General features: G+C 35.5%; 2 protein-coding genes and 1 long non-coding RNA gene across 3 annotated transcripts; 1 reads left to right on the top strand and 2 right to left on the bottom strand.

The window, feature by feature from the left end:
• Positions 1-8999: 8999 nt before the first annotated feature.
• LOC126596024 (uncharacterized) lies at positions 9000-9985 on the bottom strand. The gene is made up of 2 exons (XR_007613806.1): positions 9362-9985; positions 9000-9062 (listed from the first exon to the last, which is right to left on the bottom strand). It is a non-coding gene; the product is annotated as an uncharacterized LOC126596024 (long non-coding RNA).
• A 15-nt stretch (positions 9986-10000) lies between these two features.
• LOC126596021 (probable sugar phosphate/phosphate translocator At3g17430) lies at positions 10001-14948 on the top strand. The gene is made up of 10 exons (XM_050262448.1): positions 10001-10370; positions 10737-11019; positions 11184-11291; positions 11990-12021; positions 12116-12166; positions 12630-12691; positions 12798-13059; positions 13622-13887; positions 13990-14084; positions 14346-14948. The coding sequence occupies exons 2-10, from the start codon at positions 10927-10929 to the stop codon at positions 14493-14495; spliced, it is 1119 nt and encodes a 372-aa protein (XP_050118405.1). The 5' UTR covers positions 10001-10370; positions 10737-10926; the 3' UTR covers positions 14496-14948.
• A 145-nt stretch (positions 14949-15093) lies between these two features.
• Positions 15094-19516, bottom strand: LOC126596023 (novel plant SNARE 13-like). Its single transcript, XM_050262450.1, has 10 exons — positions 19097-19516; positions 17865-17957; positions 17262-17355; positions 17033-17070; positions 16716-16813; positions 16377-16456; positions 16230-16286; positions 16058-16150; positions 15903-15977; positions 15094-15561 (listed from the first exon to the last, which is right to left on the bottom strand). Exons 1-10 carry the CDS (start codon positions 19171-19173, stop codon positions 15460-15462), a joined length of 807 nt encoding a protein of 268 aa, XP_050118407.1. The 5' UTR covers positions 19174-19516; the 3' UTR covers positions 15094-15459.
• Positions 19517-19732: the final 216 nt, after the last annotated feature.

Below are 19732 nucleotides of genomic sequence, written 5' to 3'. Positions count from 1 at the left end.
GGAGTCATCCACAAAAATGATACTTAAAATGTTGTACTTGAATTTATTGGTTTTTGAATCTGGTCATCCACCGTATGTATTGTAAACACGCTTGTATATAGGTACCCCTTGAATTATTAGGGTATGGAAGTACAAAACATGCATTGTGATTTGACAATTTGATTGTCGTGAAAGGCTGGATTTAAAAAATTAGTGTTTTTGTATAAATAGCACATAATAACTTCTATGGGATGATTTAATGATTGATAACGAATTCTAAGCTCGTATTAGCTTACTTATACAGAATCGTTTTTCAAATTTCATATACTTTGCACTTGGTTTTTGAGCATTGCACAAGGCTTCGCTTAAAGTGGAGAATATAGAATAAGATAATAGTTTGGAAGATAAGCCTTTGTCTTTGGCCCCTTAAGACTACTTTAAAAAGTTTAAAAGAGTTCAGATTAGTCACCCAAGCATGGAATATGATTAAATAGAATCCAATGAGATTTAGGAATACCTTGACAATTACTAAATCAAACTCCCAAATGAACTTTAAGAAACCCTAAAATCTCCTGGGGGGAAAGAACAAGAAAAACCCTTTTTCTCAAGTGTGAATTAGGGTTTAGGAATCCCAGCAAGGTTTTAACGAATTGATATTTTTTACACCTGATCATTTTTATGTATTCTCTTCATTGTAATGAATATCGTATCATTTTCCAGAAAAATGAAAATGTGAATCAAGCATAAACAATATGCACATCATGAGTTGGTCAAGCAACATCCGATCTTCACTTAGTTGATCGCTGGTCTTAAGCTCAGCTCATATGAATGCAATGCCGATATATTTATAGTTAGTTCGATATTAAATCGTGGACATATATATGATAGAAGCTTCCACCTAAAAACTCACATGTTTACATCTCAACTGCCTTTCTTGTCAGTTTGAGACAACTGACTAAACAAGCCTTAATGGTGTGTTTTATCTTAGCAAAATATGGCTCTATAAATCAATGTTTTAGTTAGTCACCGCCCTATATTAAAAAAGCATAAGAACAAAACATTTGCCTCGTGTAGATGGCTCGCTATTCATATTATTTTTGCTTGGCCGGTACCAAGAACTCCTGAATAACTGTTCTTAACCACGTAAGGTAAAAAAAAATTATGTGAAACAAAATATTGAAAAAAACCAATATTTCAGTTTAGTTAGTCGTAGTGCATTCGCTAGTGATTTTCTTATTGCATGTGTTAACTTCAACTCATGCGATATATAGCCGATAGAGAGAAAAACCCTTCGTCGCCGACCCTGTTTGGTCTTAGCGACAATCTCTTCCTTCCCTTTTCCTTTATGTTTATCGTATCTTCTGACTATCTTCATTTTTTGGTTATGATCGCTCTCGCTCTCTTGAGAAAGTCTTTGTAGCGCCTATGACTTACTGCTCAAACTCAAATCTTTGAGTGATGGCTATTGTTCAGAGTCGAGGGAGTTGGTTTTGGGTTTCTTGTGTGGTATTGTGCACATGTCAAATGATTGTGAAGAGGAAGTTTGATACTTGTTGGAGGTGACTCATAGCAGTGCTTCTTTGCGGACAGTTGCAAGATCATTAGAGGTCTGTGCAGTCTTTTTCTCATGGTACCTTTACGGTAGTTCGACAATTTGCAAGGTTTAGTCCTTGAGAGCATTATCTTTTTTGTTGGTAGGGTCCTTCGTAACTAAGGAATTGTATGACACTCATGAGTTTGTAACTATAAATTTGTAATGCTTTATTTAGCGTGTGTAATCTCTTGATTACGTTTAACATGTTCACCATATGTATTATTGGTCGTTGTTAATAAATTTTTTATTCAATCTCTAAAATAGAAACTACTTTGATGTGTTGTTGTCTTCCAGAAAAACTTATCCTATGGGACCAGCTCCGTCAAGATTGAATATGCTAATAAAAGGTTGGCATAGTTCTTCCCCACACGCAAATATTATTGACTTCTCACAAAAGTGTGTTAAATTTCATGCTTAATTGGGAAAAAGTAGGAAAATATCTAACAGTTCAAATGTTAACTTAAAATCGAATGATGCTAACAATGTCATCTTGTAAGCTAGTAGGTGTCGGTCACCTGTTTAATATAATATAATCATCCAATTAAGAAATTGTTAAGACAGTGGTTAGGGTTTCTAAAACTAAACAGCCAAACTTAAGTAACTATATTCTCAACATGAGTAGATAGCTACAATGTGTTATTTTTTTTATTTATGCTACAACATATTTGCATTACAAGAATAATTTGATATCGAACTCATCTTTTACGAGATTCAAACTCAAGACTATTCGTTTACAAATGAAAAAATTATCACTAAACCGTACTATTAAGTGACTTAAGAGACTCTCAAAGTTTCTTCGGTTGTTAAAGAAACATGTTTCTCTATTTTTATTCTTATTCTTGATGCAGATGCTAAAAATATATAAAGTCAGGTTTGTCTTTTTTTTTTTCTCTTTCGTCGGCAGTATAATTAGGTTTTGCAATTTTGTAGCAGCAAGGAAAATCAAGGTCAAGTTTGGTCATGCATTTTGCCTTGTATTTTAATGAAAAAGTAGGAAAAAGAATGTGCTGTACAGAATCCTCAAGGGAACTCAATGTCCTATGTTTTGAGGGCAAGCGTGATATATATACAGGTTCATATATTTTATGGTCCCAAATCTTAAAGCTTAACAGGTTCTTTAGGGTTTCATACAGGTCACATAGACAATGGTCAAAATTAAATCTTCTACTTGTCTCTTAACCTAAAGCATACCAAAAAAAAAATAAAAAATTTGGATTGGATTACAATAATCCTGTATATACTACGATCCGCATGGCATATATAATATTACGATCAGTTTATTTCTAGTTATACTTCTTTACTAAATGATAAATTGTCGATATGATAATAAGCTGTTGATAATATTAGTAGATGATGCTATCGAAATAGAATATGCCCTTTACCATAAAGATAAATGTAGTGAACTAATAATATATATACTTTATATGATACTCCATATGATAGACATGCTAATATAATGTATCAGTTTATCTAACAATATAACTCATGTTTTTTATTTGTATCTAAAAAACTAAATTATAAACAGCCTAAAATTACGAGCTCAAAGGTCAATATGTGTGTTATAATTTGAGTGAATTGAGAGTGGCAAACCCAATCAACTTTCTTATATAGATTTGGTTCCCAATATATTATGAAGCCAAACTTGATCAACTAAAAAGGAATCTTTGATGTTGGTAGTTAGAGCAAGGCTTGGACAGGATGATAGGAAGAAGCCAATGGGCATTTCAAACTCTAATTTATTCTCATGATCCCCAATTTGCATGCTCTTGGAATTTTCATGGAAGAAGAATAATGTTTAAATTAGCATGCTTATGCACTTGTACATTTAATTATCTAAACAACTTATTAACAAAATTCTCTTTATCAACCAAAAGAGACTAAAACTAAGAAAATAACCAAAATAAAAATTATGGGCAATATAGTTATTTAAACACAAAAAAAATTTATTGTTTTTTTAAAAGGAAAACTAATGAAAGGGCTTGAAAACTTTGAGTTTTAACAATAAAGACAAAATAAAGGGTAAATTGAGTTTGACTTTTTAGTGTTAAAATGTGGTTTTTTGTTAAAGTGAACAATACCTTGGGCTTTTCGTTAAAACTCATTTTTTTTAAAACCTCATAGCTAGGTAACTATATCAGTTGCCCTCATTTTATCTTCCAAGTTTTTCTTCCAAATAAAATAAACTTTTAGTGACGAAATAGTTATCCAGAAATAGTCGCTAAAGATGTGAACAATCTCTTAAGCAACGAAAAATTGTTTCAAGGTCGACATCAAAAAACTTTAGTGACCATATTATATTTTCTCTCATTGTAAATGTTATTCTCAAAATGTTAAGCACATACATAACGTGTGTACAATTGGTAAAGATATAATGTGACCTGAAAATGGTTTAAAATAGTAATTATGCAGCTGATGACATATTGCATCAGTTGTTGAAACAGCAACATCTGTTTCTGTTTAGATAATATACGGTTGTTAGCTGGGAAGCATCAACTTATGTTACTGATTTGATTAATTTATAATTAATGCAGTTTTAATGCAATAATTAATGAAATAAAATTTTCTAATGAAATTATCTTTTCCCCTAATTATATTATTTGGTATTTTCTATTAACCTCCAATCTCCAACGTTGTTGTTGATGTGGCTCATTCCATTGAACTTTTGACACCATAATTGCAAATCTCACAGAATTTTTAGGCCTAACTATGACATAGTCACTTAATTTTTTGTTTATGGTTTGTAAAGCCCTCCACGGTGATTTAGGTGAGTGTGATACATATATATAGGAATCAAATATCTAAGTTTGATTACTGTAATACTATTGTTACACTACTATGAGTTCATTGGTAACACACTCTTAAGTTTGATATATCGAACTCGTGAGTTCTTTAAATTGGTATTACACTCAATTTTTGTCCGACTGTAGAAGTGTGATTCCTAATTTTCCATATGAATTCAATATGGTTGTGTCACACTCCCTTTTTCCAGCTTAATGATGAAGGCTAAAAAAATTGGACTTGGAGCACTTACTTCAAGATAAACTTCTTCTGTTTAGAAAGATACAGAGGAACAACTTAGGACCCCAGAATACTACTACTGTGTTGGGAAAGACACTTGATTTTGTGGCCGTTGGATGTGTTCGAAGTTATTGAGGCCCAAAATTTGAAATGTGTTTGAGTCCGCCCAAAAATAGTAAGGCCCAAATTAAATAAAGGGATTCTAGACTTGTTTTCTTTTCTATTCTGAATTTAACAAACTATTGTTCATGAAATTTGAACTTAAACTTCCTTCAATAAAGTGAAATATGAGGTGCCACTAGACCATGTGGTCATGGACACAAATGGCTCGAAACCAATAATACTACTTAGACACATAAAAAAACTATATTGTCGACCACCTTTCTTCTATAGATGGACTTCACAGTTGTGTGTAGAATTCACCTATGTTAAAAAAGTAGTCAGCAATGTGGTCAATTTTATGTGTCTAAGTAGCATGGTTGGTACAACTCCTTTCGAATTGTTTTAATGCAATGTCTTGCAAGATGTTTTCAAAAAGTTTGTAACTCAAGTGGTTAAGAGTATTTACATTATATTCGATGACATCATGTACACTTTGGGATTCCCTCTCTATCATATGCCAAGAACTATATACACCATCATTCAACTAGACACGTAAACAGATCAAGTCAAATGTCATTTCATATCCTATTAATTGTATCGAATTCAGGTTAGAAGCCAAAAATGGTGCTTCTTCTTGTAGCGTTTATTAAGATATCTCCATAAGAAGGCCTTTGGGATGGGATTAGAGAAATAATGTGACCTAAAAATGATTAAAAATAGTAATTATGCAGCTGTATTAGAGTAGTTGGCCTGTCCGATGATTCCAATTAATTGTGATGTGTGATGTGTAATTTAACTTGTTTTCAGTCGTGGTCCAAACCCTATATTCTAAATTTCTCTAGTCCCATCCACTTTCTGACCATTAATTTGTTGATGAAAATTTGTCAAGAAAAAGATTCTCTCATGAGCAGGACACGAGGACCATTGGATGAAAATCCAACAATTACAATTATTATAATTTTAAAGAGATCCATCTTTTTATAGCCGTGTCCTGCTCAGCAGGATCCTGAGCATATACTCAGAAGAGAATCATTTTCCAATTTGTCAAACTGCACGCATTGCTCGAGGGATTTCAACAGCGACATCTAAAATGTCTATACAGACGCTTGAATCCCATTAGTGAATAGAAATTTAGATATATATTCCATCATCTTGTCTTTGTCCATGAATATTTATGAAAAAAGACCCTACATAATACAAATTGCAAGAGTTTTTGTCAGGAATATCAAATATCAATTGCATTACTTTCATTGAGCCATCGAATTTGATTTTGACTCATTCATGCTGCGAGCCTTGTTAATTATTGTCACATTACACTTGACCAACTAATGTGAGATCGATTTATAGAACTTTGTGTTTATAATAAGAAATGTTTATATTAGAAATCATTATGTAAATATGTTCTCTACAAAAAATCAATTAAAACTAACGTCATTTAGTCATTCAATAGGCAAGACTTCTCTTTTCAAATCAGGACAGACATGCTTATAATTACTTAAATAAGTAGGCAAGACTTTCCTTTTCTTCCAACCTAAAATCAATTGGCAGCACAAGAGAGTCTCTTAGGATTATTTAAATCAGTAAGCAAAACTTCTCTTTTCAAATATAGAATTCATACTTGTTGGAAATTTGAGTAGTTTGAGTAGAAATTTCTTTATCCCACATTGGACATTCCCAAAAGATTTTATCACTTTATAAGGCTTCGTCCTTTAAAGAAAGTGATTGGAGTAATAGGTATGGAGACTAAAATTGGGCTCACCCTTGGGGTTGGGCTTTGGGGTGTACTAATTAATTGGTAATTAATATATAATTAATTATAAATAATATATATTTAATTGTCAAAAGATGGGTGGGGCTCTTGGGCTATAATAATTAAATTATTTAATTAATTATTTTTCGGATTTACTTAATTATTTTTAATTAAATTTGAATTTAATTAATTATTTATTTATTATGAAAAGACTCATCCTTTCAGATGAAGTCTGAGAGTTCTTTCTGAAGATGTCTCCCAACAATCACACCCCATTCTCATACCTATTGCAAACAGTCATCTATCTGATATATATACATTCATCTGCATGGCATTTAGAATACAAAAAAAAAAAATCATAAATCTTCTCCTGCAATCATAAACATCCTTTCTGAGAGAACCACATTAATATTCGCCAGAAGTCAATTTTCTGGTGCTGGAATTTCTGACTTAGATCGTTGAATCCTGGTGAAGCAGACGTCCGTAGAACTACAAGCACTGAGTAGGGGCGAAATTTCTGTTTAAAGGACATTGCGGTACGCAAGCCTCGATCTTTTATTACTCTGCTTAATTAATATTTCATCTTGTTGAGCCTCTGGAATACATTTATTCGTATTTATTATTAGCATATTTATTTTATTACGGATTGTTGACATATATCTAACGATACTCACAACAATATACTGATGTCAATTATCATCCCATACCTAGCTAAGAAAATTGTATTTTGCACCCGATCATTACATGAAAATTGATCATACAAAATACTCCTTGATCAAAATATATTCCCAATTACACTCAAGTTTTTGCCCACTAAATCAATTCATTTTGTTGAAAAGTTATGGAGAATCACAATGATCAGCTCTAGAGTACTCTCTGAAATTAAATATACTATGGAGCACCATAAAATATTTAGATTATAGCTTCACTAATTGAGTTTTTTTTTTTTTTTTTTTTTTTCTGATAAACTACTAATTGAGTTTGTTGTGGTTACAATGTCATTACATCAGAATTCATATACAGCCAGGGCAAAGCCAAAATATACACTAACCACTATTAGGAAGGTCAAAAGACTCCAAACTCCAATATATATTATAAAGGGGAACCTCTCTAGGTTCTAGCCATTCCAGCCTGACAACTTTGGAGGCACCCATAACATTTAGGGTATCAGAAATGGACCTGGATTGTCTGCCCTCCTCATCCCATACCCTTCTCATCCCTTTCTATTTCTGTGGTCACGGTTAAATCACGTCAATATTTTATATTCTCATTGCTTTTTGTCTTATTATTTCTATAAAAAAAAATCAATATAAAATATTGACGTGGCTTAATCGTGACCACATAAATAGAATAAGATGAGATAGGAGAGGGCCGACAATCCAGGTCGATTTGAAATGGCTCTATGCTTCTATCCTAGTACTAAAGTGACAAGTAAATGAAATGTTTTTTTTTGGCTCATACCACCTTTTAACCATCGTGTAATATGTGTCCCTACGTCCAACTTGCGATACTTCCTTTATAAAACACGTGGTATTATTTTGTGCACAACAACTAGGAAGGTTAATCTTTCCATCAATAGTACGGTTTGGGAAGAATGATAATGCTAGTCAGTCGTTGGTGGGTGTACGTAACTGCTAATGCATATGGAATTTATTGTAAAATTCACGTACGTCTACGATAAAGAATCACTTACCCGCTATGCATGAGCGACCGTTCATTGAAGGGACCTTGACGACGCACTATATCGTACAGTGCACAACTCTACGCAATTGCAGTGATGTTTAGTCTTTGATTATGAGATTGACAATTCGACATGCATACTCAGTTAGAAAATGAGTGAGTGACTGACCAAAGAGAAGTCTTAAGAATGAAAGCAACAGATTTACTGAAAGATTCAATATCGTTTCAACAACCTAATAACGTGCAGAGAGAAATTTAAACATTATTAAACCAAATATTCAATCTCGTTTCAACAACCCAATAACGTGCGGAGAGAAATTTATACATTATTAAACCAAAACGTGACGCTAATAGTGAAATTGTTTTATGAAAGTCATAATCAACAACACGTAATAAAACAAAACCGTCCGGTAAAATAGTAGAGAGAGAGAGAGAACAAAAACGCGGGATTTATAGAAAAACGCTTATTATTCTTCGCTCTCCTCTTTCTGTGGCAAACAAAGCCAGTAAGTCGCAATCAGACAGTGAGAGGAAGGCCCAGATAACGCTTGGTCTTCCTTCGGCCAAAGATACTGTTGCATTCTCTCTCTCTCTCTCTGACTAGGTAGGAGTAGGGCTGGGTTCGGTTTGAAACGGTTCGGTTTTTAGTCAAAACCGAAACCGAACCGAAATTTCGGTTCAGTTCGGTTCGGTTCAAATTTTTTCGGTTTTTTTTCGGTTCGGTTTTTTCGGTTTTGATTTTTTTCGGTTCGGTTTCAGTCCGGTTCGGTTTTTTCCATAATATTTTTTTTTTTAATTTGGAACAAATCTGAAACGATTGGTTGCGAGCACTGAAGATGCAGAAACTTATTGGGTGTTGGTGCAAATGAATATGAACTGTAACAAATCTGCAAATCTGCACTGGAAGAAATCTGCAAATGAATACGAACTGGAACAAATCTGCAAATGAAAACGAAAATTACAATATAAAATCCCAAATCCCAACAAATCTGCAAAGATTATAACATGCAAAATCCCAACTAATAATTAAAAGAAAAACCCATTTTAATTCAGTAAATCACAATATAAAATCCCAACAAATCTGCAAATGAATACGAAAATTACAATATAAATTCCCAACAAATCTGCAAAGATTATAACATGCAAATCCCAACAAATAATGAAAAGAAAAACCCATTTTAATTCAGTAAATCACAATATAAAATTATAAATCATATTAGTTTTGATTCGAAAATTACCTGTGAGAGATCGGAAAACCCGGATTCGAATCTTCCAATTTAGAGGGGGTTCTGATTCGAAAGGGGCGAGGGAAAATCATGGTTTGGAAGAAGGAATCCGTGAGGAGGACATGAGAAGACTGGAGAGAGAGTGATTTGGAGGAAGAGAGGAAGGAGAGAGAGAGAGAGAGAGAGAGAGAGGGGCTGAGGAAGCAAAAGGCAGAGAGAGGACGCAGCGGAGGAGTTTGAAATCTGAAATGGGAAGTGAGATAAAGTGTGAGACGGCTAGGGTTTGTAAAGTTTAAGAAATTTTATAAAGCATTAAATACAAGAAGCCTATAAATATTGTACTGGTACAATAATAACAACTCAAAGCCCACAGTCAAGTTGGCTTGCAGCAACTAATCCTAAGCTATAGGGAAGGGGTTCAAACCCCGGCGCCTACATGTTTTTTTAGAATTTATATATGATTTTTTTTTTCGGTTCGGTTCGGTCCGGTTCGGTTTCCGGACCTCAAAAACCGAAACCGAACCAACCAGATTCGGTTCAATTCGGTTTGGCAGTTTCGGTTCGGTTTTTTTTCGGTTCGGTTTTTTTCGGCTTCGGTTCGGTTTGGTTTTCGGTTTTTTTCGGTTTTCGGTTTTTTGAACCCACCCCTAGGTAGGAGAAGGAGGGCAAGGCAAGCGGGCCCCTTTCCTTCTTGCTCTCTTTGCTGGTTTGCTTGTTGCTAGTCGTAAATTTCCCTTCTTTCTTCTGATTCAGGCTACCCCACGTGCTCTCTCTCTGTGATTCATCGATAACCCCACTTTCTTCCCTCTCTTAGCTTTCCCAGCCTTATTTATTGTACTCATTTGCCCACCCACTGTCACCAACCATTTCCCAGTCCTTGATCCCATTTCTCTCTCCCTCTCTCCCTCTCTTTCTCCTTTACTCAGCCTCGCTTTGTCTTCTTTCCCAAGTGGGTAGATCTCTGAAATTAAGCGGGGGTTTTTCAGATTCGAAGCGAGTTCCAGTTGATTTCGACTGTTGGGTAAGCTCGTTCGTCTTGAATTCGACATGGGTTTTGTGTTTTGGATCAGAATCTGAATTGGGCTTCTCTCGCTTTGTTGTTTTGGGTCCCTTTTAGATCTGCCCTTTTCGGTTTCCAATTGGGAAATGTTGGTTTTGTTAGTTCTTGAAGAAGCCATGGCGTGATTCTTTGTTGAATGCTTGTTGCTAATTGTCTTGGATCAGATTCTGTGCTTGCCCATTTCCCCAATTTCTCTGCAGCTTCCATTTTTAATTTTTATACCATTTCCTACTATTTTAATAAACAAATGTTTGATGCTTTCCTTGTTGTTTGGTTAAGGTGTATGGTACTGTAGTATGTTTCTCTCATTTGTGCCTTCACTTTCAGGATTTAAGCATTCGAGTCGGTGCAGCCATTGCAATATTTGATCCTCACACAAATCTGTGATTGAGGGCACGAGGAGGTCCTCTTCCGGTTCTGGGTTTAGGACTGCATAACATTTGCGGAGTGAAAAATGTTGAATAAGATAGTCTAAAGGCCAGAAAATCATACATTAGGTCGTTTGATAAAAGAAAAAATGCCCAAGATGATCAGCAAACCGCTGTTGCTGACTTATTTTTACCTGTTCATCTACATTCTGCTTTCGTCCGGCGTTATATTGTACAACAAGGTACTTCCTCCTCAGTACTTCATTTGTATATCTTGCCATTACTGATTTGCATGTTTATATCTATATTGCGGGTTACCGATAATCTTTATTGGTTAAACTGAAACTCTGAGCTATTATTTTCCTCCTTGTTTTACTGAAGATTTTCTGGGTGAATTTCCTTGCAGTGGGTTCTGTCTCCAAAATACTTCAATTTTCCATTACCCATCACACTTACAATGATTCATATGGGGTTTTCTGGACTAGTAGCATTTTTACTTGTTCGTGTTTTCAAGGTATGACTGACTCTTTATTTTTGGATATGCTTTTTGTATCTCCAAATTACTTTTGACATAGGTGTTGATATCTCTGTCAAGCCAGTTTAACGTATTGACAGGTAGTGGATTTTCGTTTAGTTGACAATCGAAGTGATATCATATAATTTCCCTGACATATTAATCCTCGCTATTAACTTTATCTGACTGGAACTCATCTGTGATTCACATCACTTTGATTACCTTGAGATCTTGGTTGAGTTGATGTCTGCTGTTTGTGTCCATTAGGATTCTTACCTTCTCTGCTTTTCCTGAATTTGCTCATATCAGTAGTTAATACATGAATGATTTCGAAACTGATGCTGCCCAACTCTGAATGAGAAGGGAGACTGCCAAAAAGATAGTGGGTTAGGTTAGTCTATAGCGGGACAAGGCATGTAACTGATGTCCTATATGGCCAGAGTGAAATAGGATTTAACTGGAGCTATAGAAGCCAATTTTGAAATTTTATTGAATTTCAAAATTTATAGTTTGTCATCAATTGTGCAGAGTTAGGGTACACACGGTGTGCTCTAGTTTCTTTCCTTTTTTTTTTTTTGGCTGCATCTTATGCAAGTATCAGTTTTCTGTTATGCATGTGTCACTACTCCATATTTTTGTTTTTGTTGTATTCATTTATTGCTTTTGTTCTCCTTATTTATTCCTCTGTGAATTTGCAGGTTGTAGCTCCTGTCAAAATGACATTTGAAATGTAAGTATGTAGGCTGAATTTAGGCTCCGACTTGTTATTAATTTTTTTTGTCCAAATTGTTTTTCTTATTTTTTTTTTTCCCTTTATATGGCAGATATGCAACATGTGTAATTCCAATCAGTGCGTTCTTTGCATCAAGTCTTTGGTAAGCACTGAATTGAAATGTAATTGGGTGTTTTGGCTAATAATGCAACTAATAAGGGCATGGATGTTGTTTTGGCTTAGATGGTTATTGTCATATTTTATGTAAAGGTTACGGTCAAAATTTTCAGATTTGACTGTAACTAGGCTCATGCCTCTCAACGATGAAAATACTAAAATGCGTAGAGACTTAATGTTACTTGTGCCAATCTGTTCTCTTACAATTTCTCATTTTGTGGTAAACAATGGACTTATGCTTAGATTCCCTGATGTAGAATGTCCGAACTTCCTTCAAGAATTGGTGTCCCTTGTTGGTTGAGTTGTCCAGATTTGGGCTCAAATGCAATGCCCACATTTAGGAATTGTATGCTTGTCAAGTTTTGCATTGTTGTGAATTGCACTTATCAAGATTCAAGACGAGAATTCAAGTTTTTTTGTTTTGAACTTTTCTTTTTCTGTCATTACAGGTTTGGAAACACTGCTTACTTGCATATTTCAGTGGCGTTCATCCAAATGCTTAAAGCTCTAAGTATGTGTGCTGATGCAGAGACTCATGATATCTATTTTACTACAATAATGATGCTTTTAAACGCAAAGAAATGACTGCTTATATCTATCTACATTCAATACTGCAGTGCCAGTGGCTACTTTTATCATGGCTGTATTGTGTGGCACTGACAAACCAAGGTGCGATGTGTTCACAAACATGTTGCTGGTCAGTGTTGGAGTTGTCATTTCCTCATACGGGGAGATTCATTTTAATGTAGTTGGTACAGTGTACCAGGTTACGGGCATCTTTGCAGAAGCTCTTAGACTGGTCTTAACACAAGTCCTTCTACAGAAGAAGGGCTTGACTCTAAATCCAATCACCAGCTTGTACTATATCGCCCCATGCAGGTATTATACTATCATGCTTGGACTTGTATGCATCATAGGAGTTGGAATTTAGGCAAACACTATTTTCTCCAATCGCAATATATGAACTCTACTTTTTCCAATTGCAAAGTATGAATAAGTAGCATATTAGTTCTTTGGCATCCGTAACAATCTTGATAGAGAATAGTGACTCATTTCTAGAATTTAGTTCTGATAGTGAATGCCAATTATTCTTTAACTTACTATTTCTTGTAATTTTGAGTTTCTGAATCTGTAACTTATATTATATGGCTGGGATTCACAATTTTGTGGATGAAACATAGTAAGCTTACTATCAGTATAAGAACGATCCATCTGTACCATGGGAAATCTCCATTCCTTCTGTTTACACCCTTATTCTGATGAAGTTCTACATCTCCTTATTGATGGATGCATGTGATTTAAACACGGTTCTGTACTCAATTGACTTTTTCCATTGATGCTTGTGGAAGCAGAAACAGGAAAATCAAAATTAAGTGTACACTATTGACAGGCATGCCATAGCTTCAGCATCTCACCATTATTGTTTCATTTATTTTTGCAGTTTTGTCTTCCTGTTTGTGCCTTGGTTGTTACTTGAGAAGTCTGCAATAGAATATTCACAGTTTCAGTTCAACTTCTGGATCTTTTTCTCCAATGCTCTTTGTGCTTTGGCTTTGAACTTCTCCATATTCTTAGTAATTGGTAGAACTGGAGCAGTTACCATCCGGGTTGCTGGTGTTCTGAAAGACTGGATATTGATTGCCCTTTCAACTGTTATATTTCCAGAGTCTATTATAACCAGGCTGAACATAATCGGTTATGCCATAGGTAGCTCTCCATATATCTTAACTTGAAAGTTTCGAAGTTACAACTGCATTTTATACATGTTTAAATGTGAAGTTTTGGCTGACCAGTCAATTTGGCCTGCAGCACTGTGTGGTGTTGTCATGTACAATTACATAAAGGTCAAGGATGTTCGTGCATCTCAGCTACCTTCTGAAAGCATTCCTGAGAGAATTTCGAAGGTTTGCTTTCTCTAGAATTTGATTTCCGGTAAAATGTTTGGAGTCCTTGATCCCCTTATAAAAAGGAAAACTAATGAAAAAGGTTTGAAAACTTTTGAGTATTAACGATAAAGACAAAATAAAAGGTAAAGTGAATAGTATTATGATTGATTTTTTAGTGTTAAAATGTGGTTTTTCGTTAAAATGAACAGTATCTGGAGCTTTTTGTTAAAGTTCCCATAATTGTTTTGTAACACGTGTTCTCTGTGCCGGCCAATACAGGATTGGAAGATGGAGAAAAAGTCCTCTGATATTTTTATCCCTGGAGGGGCTGGTTCAGCCTCTGATGATGTTGATGAAGAAACACCCTTAACTCAATCAACAAGGTTGTCTCACATTGGACGAACACAGGCTGGCAACTATGCCGCATGATTCACGAACTTGCGTGTAGATTGATGTTTGGAAAAGGAAAGTCCAGAAACGGAGTATGCAGATTCTTTTCAAACTCTAGACCCTTAATTCTTTCCAGGGAACAGACTTTAAAGCGCTCAACCACGGGGGCAGTTCATTGTATTACTTTCGGTTTTAGGAAGTGAATGCATGATTTGCCGGTTGAATTTTGTAGATGGTAGCTTATGACCCATGGTCATCGGGTGAACAAGCTCACCATTAATTTGTCAAGAGCCTTGTCGAATTACGCATTTCTCCTTGTTATATGTAGTCCAGGTAGTAATGGAGAAACCCAAAGTTTATCATGCGGCGGTCTGTCTGTTCTCTGTATTTTTTCTGTTGCTGGAGTTTTGTGGTTAGAACATGAGCTCTGATTCATTAGTCTCAGATGTTACGAATTGATTCTCAATTGCGAGTTATATTTTTTTGAATAAACTGCTACTTACCGCGTTGTTGATGAAGCTCGATATGGACTTCAATCTCGTTTACTGTTGTAATTACCGCTTATTGCTGGAACTCGAAACACGCAGGCCCTCCCACATTGTGTGAACCTGTGACGGAGCAGAAAATGGCACAGAACTTGCAACAAGGCGCTTCGATATTCACTAGAAATTAGAATAAAACAATGTGAATACATATTGGAAGGCAATACATCTAAATCGCAGGTAGATATAGAGCAAAGTGCATCTCTCTATAACTAAAACAGTCTTGGAAAGATTACAGAAAGAACCGTGGATGGCCATTCAAACCAAAGCAAAAAAGAAAGGACTCGCGTGATTTACATAGAGAATCACAAACAATATGCACAACTCGGGCAAGAATAATGTATAAGTAAAAGAAAAGACCGATCGATGCACAAGTATTCCTCTGAGCCTCCTCCGCATCCCCAGAACATGAATCATAGTACCTATGTCGGAAAAATTGAATCCTGAAAAAGAGGAGGAAACTATTCGAACTGTTGCAGAGGACTCGTTGACAAAAGCCTCCTTGCAGCAGGCGGCGCCAATCCAGGGATATCCCTTATGTTTTTATTGCTGGGGTTCACAATCTGAAATATAAACAGACATTACAGTTAGGAACAGATGTAGTCATTTCTCAACTTTGAATTTTTTGCCAGGAGGATTTGAACACACTCCTGAGAAGGAAAGCATCAATTTTCCCATGCATTACTAACAATTTAACAGGGAGAGGAAAATAGGTAGCAGGGTTCACAATCCGTCAGAAATAACTTGCCAAACTCATCAACAAATTTCCTCCGGAAAAAGTTCCTATAATACAACTCTGCAGATATCTCTGTGTAACTTAATGTGTGACTTCCTGAGTATTAAAAAAAATGTGTAAAATGGGTAGCAAATCTACGGCAATAGATAAATGAATCAAACAACATACCTTCACAACAATAATTGCTATTACACCAATTACAATAAGCAAAAGAAAAAGCATGATGCATTTATCTGTTGCCACCTGAAAATATAGAGGAAAAAAATAGCGTTTGTTAGAAAAATATACAAGTAGAGTATCTAAGGGGTGAGATCTCAACTGACCTGTCTACCAATCTCCTTTACAAGCTGAGAGGCCTTCTTAATTGAAAACTGAATTGTGTCCAGCTCATTTACAATGCGGCCCATTTGGTCAGTCTACAAGTTATGGAGTTGAACAATGTTAGTCTAAACTCTTGAAATGAAAGGTATAGAGACAATAGGTGAACATACTGACTTGGCCCTTTAAGGTAACAGCAGTTTGAGTTCCCACTTCAACTGTTTGCTCAACAACCTATCAACAAACTATCGAGTTAAAATTGCCGGCAAAATAAAATACTCAAACTTAAAGTTGAAGGTTTTTTTTTCTGGGATAGCTGTTCACCTTTTTAGAGCGTTCAATGACCTGATCAGTCTCATCCATTGTTTTCATCCCAGAATTGATTAGTTCTTGATTTGACATAGCTATCAGAAATACATGCAGAAAGGTGGTCAGACAAATCTTTTCATCAAATCAGGCACAAAACAAGAAGACATAGATAGAATGGTCCAAGCAGATTGAGCTTTACAAAGTTTGATACACCTTTACTTTGTACTATCATTAAAAGACCGCATGCTGATTAACATAGCATGATTAACGGCTAAAGCTTGAAAGAGATATAGGAAAAAGCTCATTTCTACAAATTCAAACTAAGCTCAAAGATATGCAGAATGACAAAACTACCTGAAGCCATTTGAACATTCTCATCAGCAGTGGGTTCACTAACTCCTGCTCCCATATCAAAGAGTTCGACTTTCTTGTTACCAAGGCTATTCATATACCTGCAGTTCAGCTAGAGTATGAAAATCACTTTAAAAAATCACAGATACCCAGAGCACGAAGAGTGACAGGGTTTAGAATTCAAGGACTGTAATATACAATAATTTGTTGTGTTTGTGGGTTAATTTATTTATCCCATGAATATTAGGACTGAAGGCAACATGCTAAACCAATTAGACTCCATAGTATTGACAATAACATAGAATGCATACTGGACTTACGTTTTTCTCAATTGCACATATGAATTCAGCTCTTTGATCTGCAAAATGAAGCATGATAATTAGATGGAGTTGTTACACTAGCAGAAACTAATAGATATTGTGTTCCCGGAAAGGTCTTGTGCACTAATAGACCGGTCAAAAGTAGTCACAGAGTTTGTAAAAATGCAAGTGGTACAGTGTACCTGTGCATTTATGTGATGGAAAAAGACAAAAGCTCACAACAACTTACCATAGATTGCTTTTCATCATTAAGCTGTTTATTCACGTCAGGAGGATTTCGGCTCTCCTCGTCCTTGACTTCACGATCAAACTCTTTAATTAATCTGAAACAAAGTATTTACAAGATCATACTCTGCAATTTATCTAAAACAAAATACCTCAAGAACTGAGATTCTATTTCCCTTTTTAGCTATTTTTTTCTTTCATGTAGCATAACGGCAATCATCGCACACCTGAATTCTTCCAACATCCCCCAAAAAATAAAAAATGAAGAGATGCATGGGAGTCCAGGAACTGGATGTGGGGCTTGTATATAAGCATGACTTAAAGTCGCTCACATCAAGATCCTAGTTATACTTGAGGAAACTTTTATGGCTCCAACCTAATTTGTCTTTGTTAATAAGTTACTAATTCTTCAAACTTCCAAAGTAACCTAATGAAGTCTTTGAGCAAGAATTGTTGAATTTTGGACATTGCATTGGATGTTGTGACAACATTTTGTCTGTCTTATTTTCTCTCTTCAAAGAATGTGAAAATTAAGATTGTCCAAGATCCTCAGTTACTAAAAGTATCAGACAAAGTGTCAGAGAGTAAAATCCCATATGTGGCATACCTTTTACATTCCCTCATCTTTCCTGTAAGTTCCTCCAGCTGTTTACTTTGTCTATTGGAGTCTTTGATCTTATCCAGCTTCTGGAAGCCATTTCTGAAACAAAAAACGAAGTCACAATAATTATAACGTGATCAGTTTAATACGGAAATTGGAATACATGTATCTAGTGCAACAACCCCAGCACTTCCCCCAACAAATGAAACAAAGAAATAGTCCGCAAAGAGATGAATTGTTCTTTCATTAAGTGACTACACCTTGTAGAAGAAAAATAGACAAACAGTTAACACGTAAGATGGTGCACAACAAGAAGTATCATGTGCAGTTGGTGACACAAACATGAGAGATTAACAAAATGCACTGCACAATCACGATGGTTAGTGATAATAAAGAGTACACTGGGTCCGACGGAGGCAGTGAAGAACTGTGATACAACAATGGCATCTGGTTTCAGCAACCACCTAAACAAGTGGAAGCTAAATGAGACTCTAATAAAGAACAAATACTAAGCAATGGCTACTATTTGACTAATATCTCCCTCATTATCCATCAGTTTCCAGATAGTATATCATGGTTGTTGCTGCCCTCGGGTTTCAAGTATGGATGCCAAAAAAAATTTAAGCGGCTGTGGAAGCAATAATATTATTGCCCTCTAGGTAGCACGGGAGTAGTAATGAATCATCAAGAGCATGGCCAAAATAAATTTTTTCACTTCGGTATTTGGTTCCCTCGCATAACCAATGCCAATGCTTTATGCATCAATGTGCAAAATCGATAGAGCAACTCGAGTCTTGAAAGCTAGTAAATTTATTTGTGTTATCCAAAAGACACCCACTTTAAGTTTCTAAAGAGAAACAATGTTACTCAACACTCCCGAAAACATCGAAAAGAGGTTGAGTATTATTGGAACAGCTGAGGAAGCACATATCCTCTTCGAATCGCCTTAGCAACTGAATCTACGGTAAATCAATAATGCTCAACTACAGTTTACGGTCATCAATCTAACTAAATTTCGTAAGAATACACAAACGAATTACAAAACAAGCGAATTGATTTTCCCATCCCTCTAATTTCTTTCGTCAGATGTCAAACATTCCAGGACTCTCAGAAATCATCGAATTCACACAATCAACAATGCTCATAAAATTCAAACACTTGAAGAAATATCAAAGCTCTGAAATTTATTCAGTAACCGATGAAAATCGAAATGCTAACTCGAAAATACAGAGACTTACGCGAGGGCTCGAAAATTGTCGTGGATTTCGCCATGGATCTGCTCCAACTGAGGGCTCATCGGCAAGTTGCTGGCCATTGTCGCCAGAGACTAACCCCTCCCAAATCGAGTCCGCAAGAAAACCTAACCTTCCCCCTTTCTACGATTCCGAAACACTCCACAGCTTCTGTCGCCTCCGAAGGAGATTTGCAGGAGGTTTAACGACGAAACCCTAACTGCAATCCTCCACGGTCTTACTCCTTGGGTAAAAAATCGAAACTTTATTTACTCAAAAATAACAACAACAAAAAATTGCAGAAAAATGAATTTTGGGGAAATCGTGACAGGATGGAAAACTGGGCGTGGAAACTGGAAACAAGAGAGTGAGATGAGAGGAGAGAGAATCGCTGTCTGGTATTCATTGTTTGTCTAAAAACTTGTGTATTTTATTTTATTTTATTTTATTTATTTGCGATTAAGCGAAAAAATTAATTATTATTTTTCGAAGAGTAAATAGCATTTTCATCTCTAAAATGAACCGATAACGTGTGAGATGATAATCAAGATTTTAAGACAAATTAGTTTTTCATTTATCGGTTTTTTTGTTACGAAAATAATTAGAACCGGTGCATATTAGTCTGCCTTAATTTCTAATTCC

This window comes from Malus sylvestris, chromosome 13, assembly GCF_916048215.2.
Source record: "Malus sylvestris chromosome 13, drMalSylv7.2, whole genome shotgun sequence".
NCBI lineage: Eukaryota > Viridiplantae > Streptophyta > Magnoliopsida > Rosales > Rosaceae > Malus > Malus sylvestris.
This window is presented reverse-complemented; position numbering and strand designations above follow the sequence as displayed.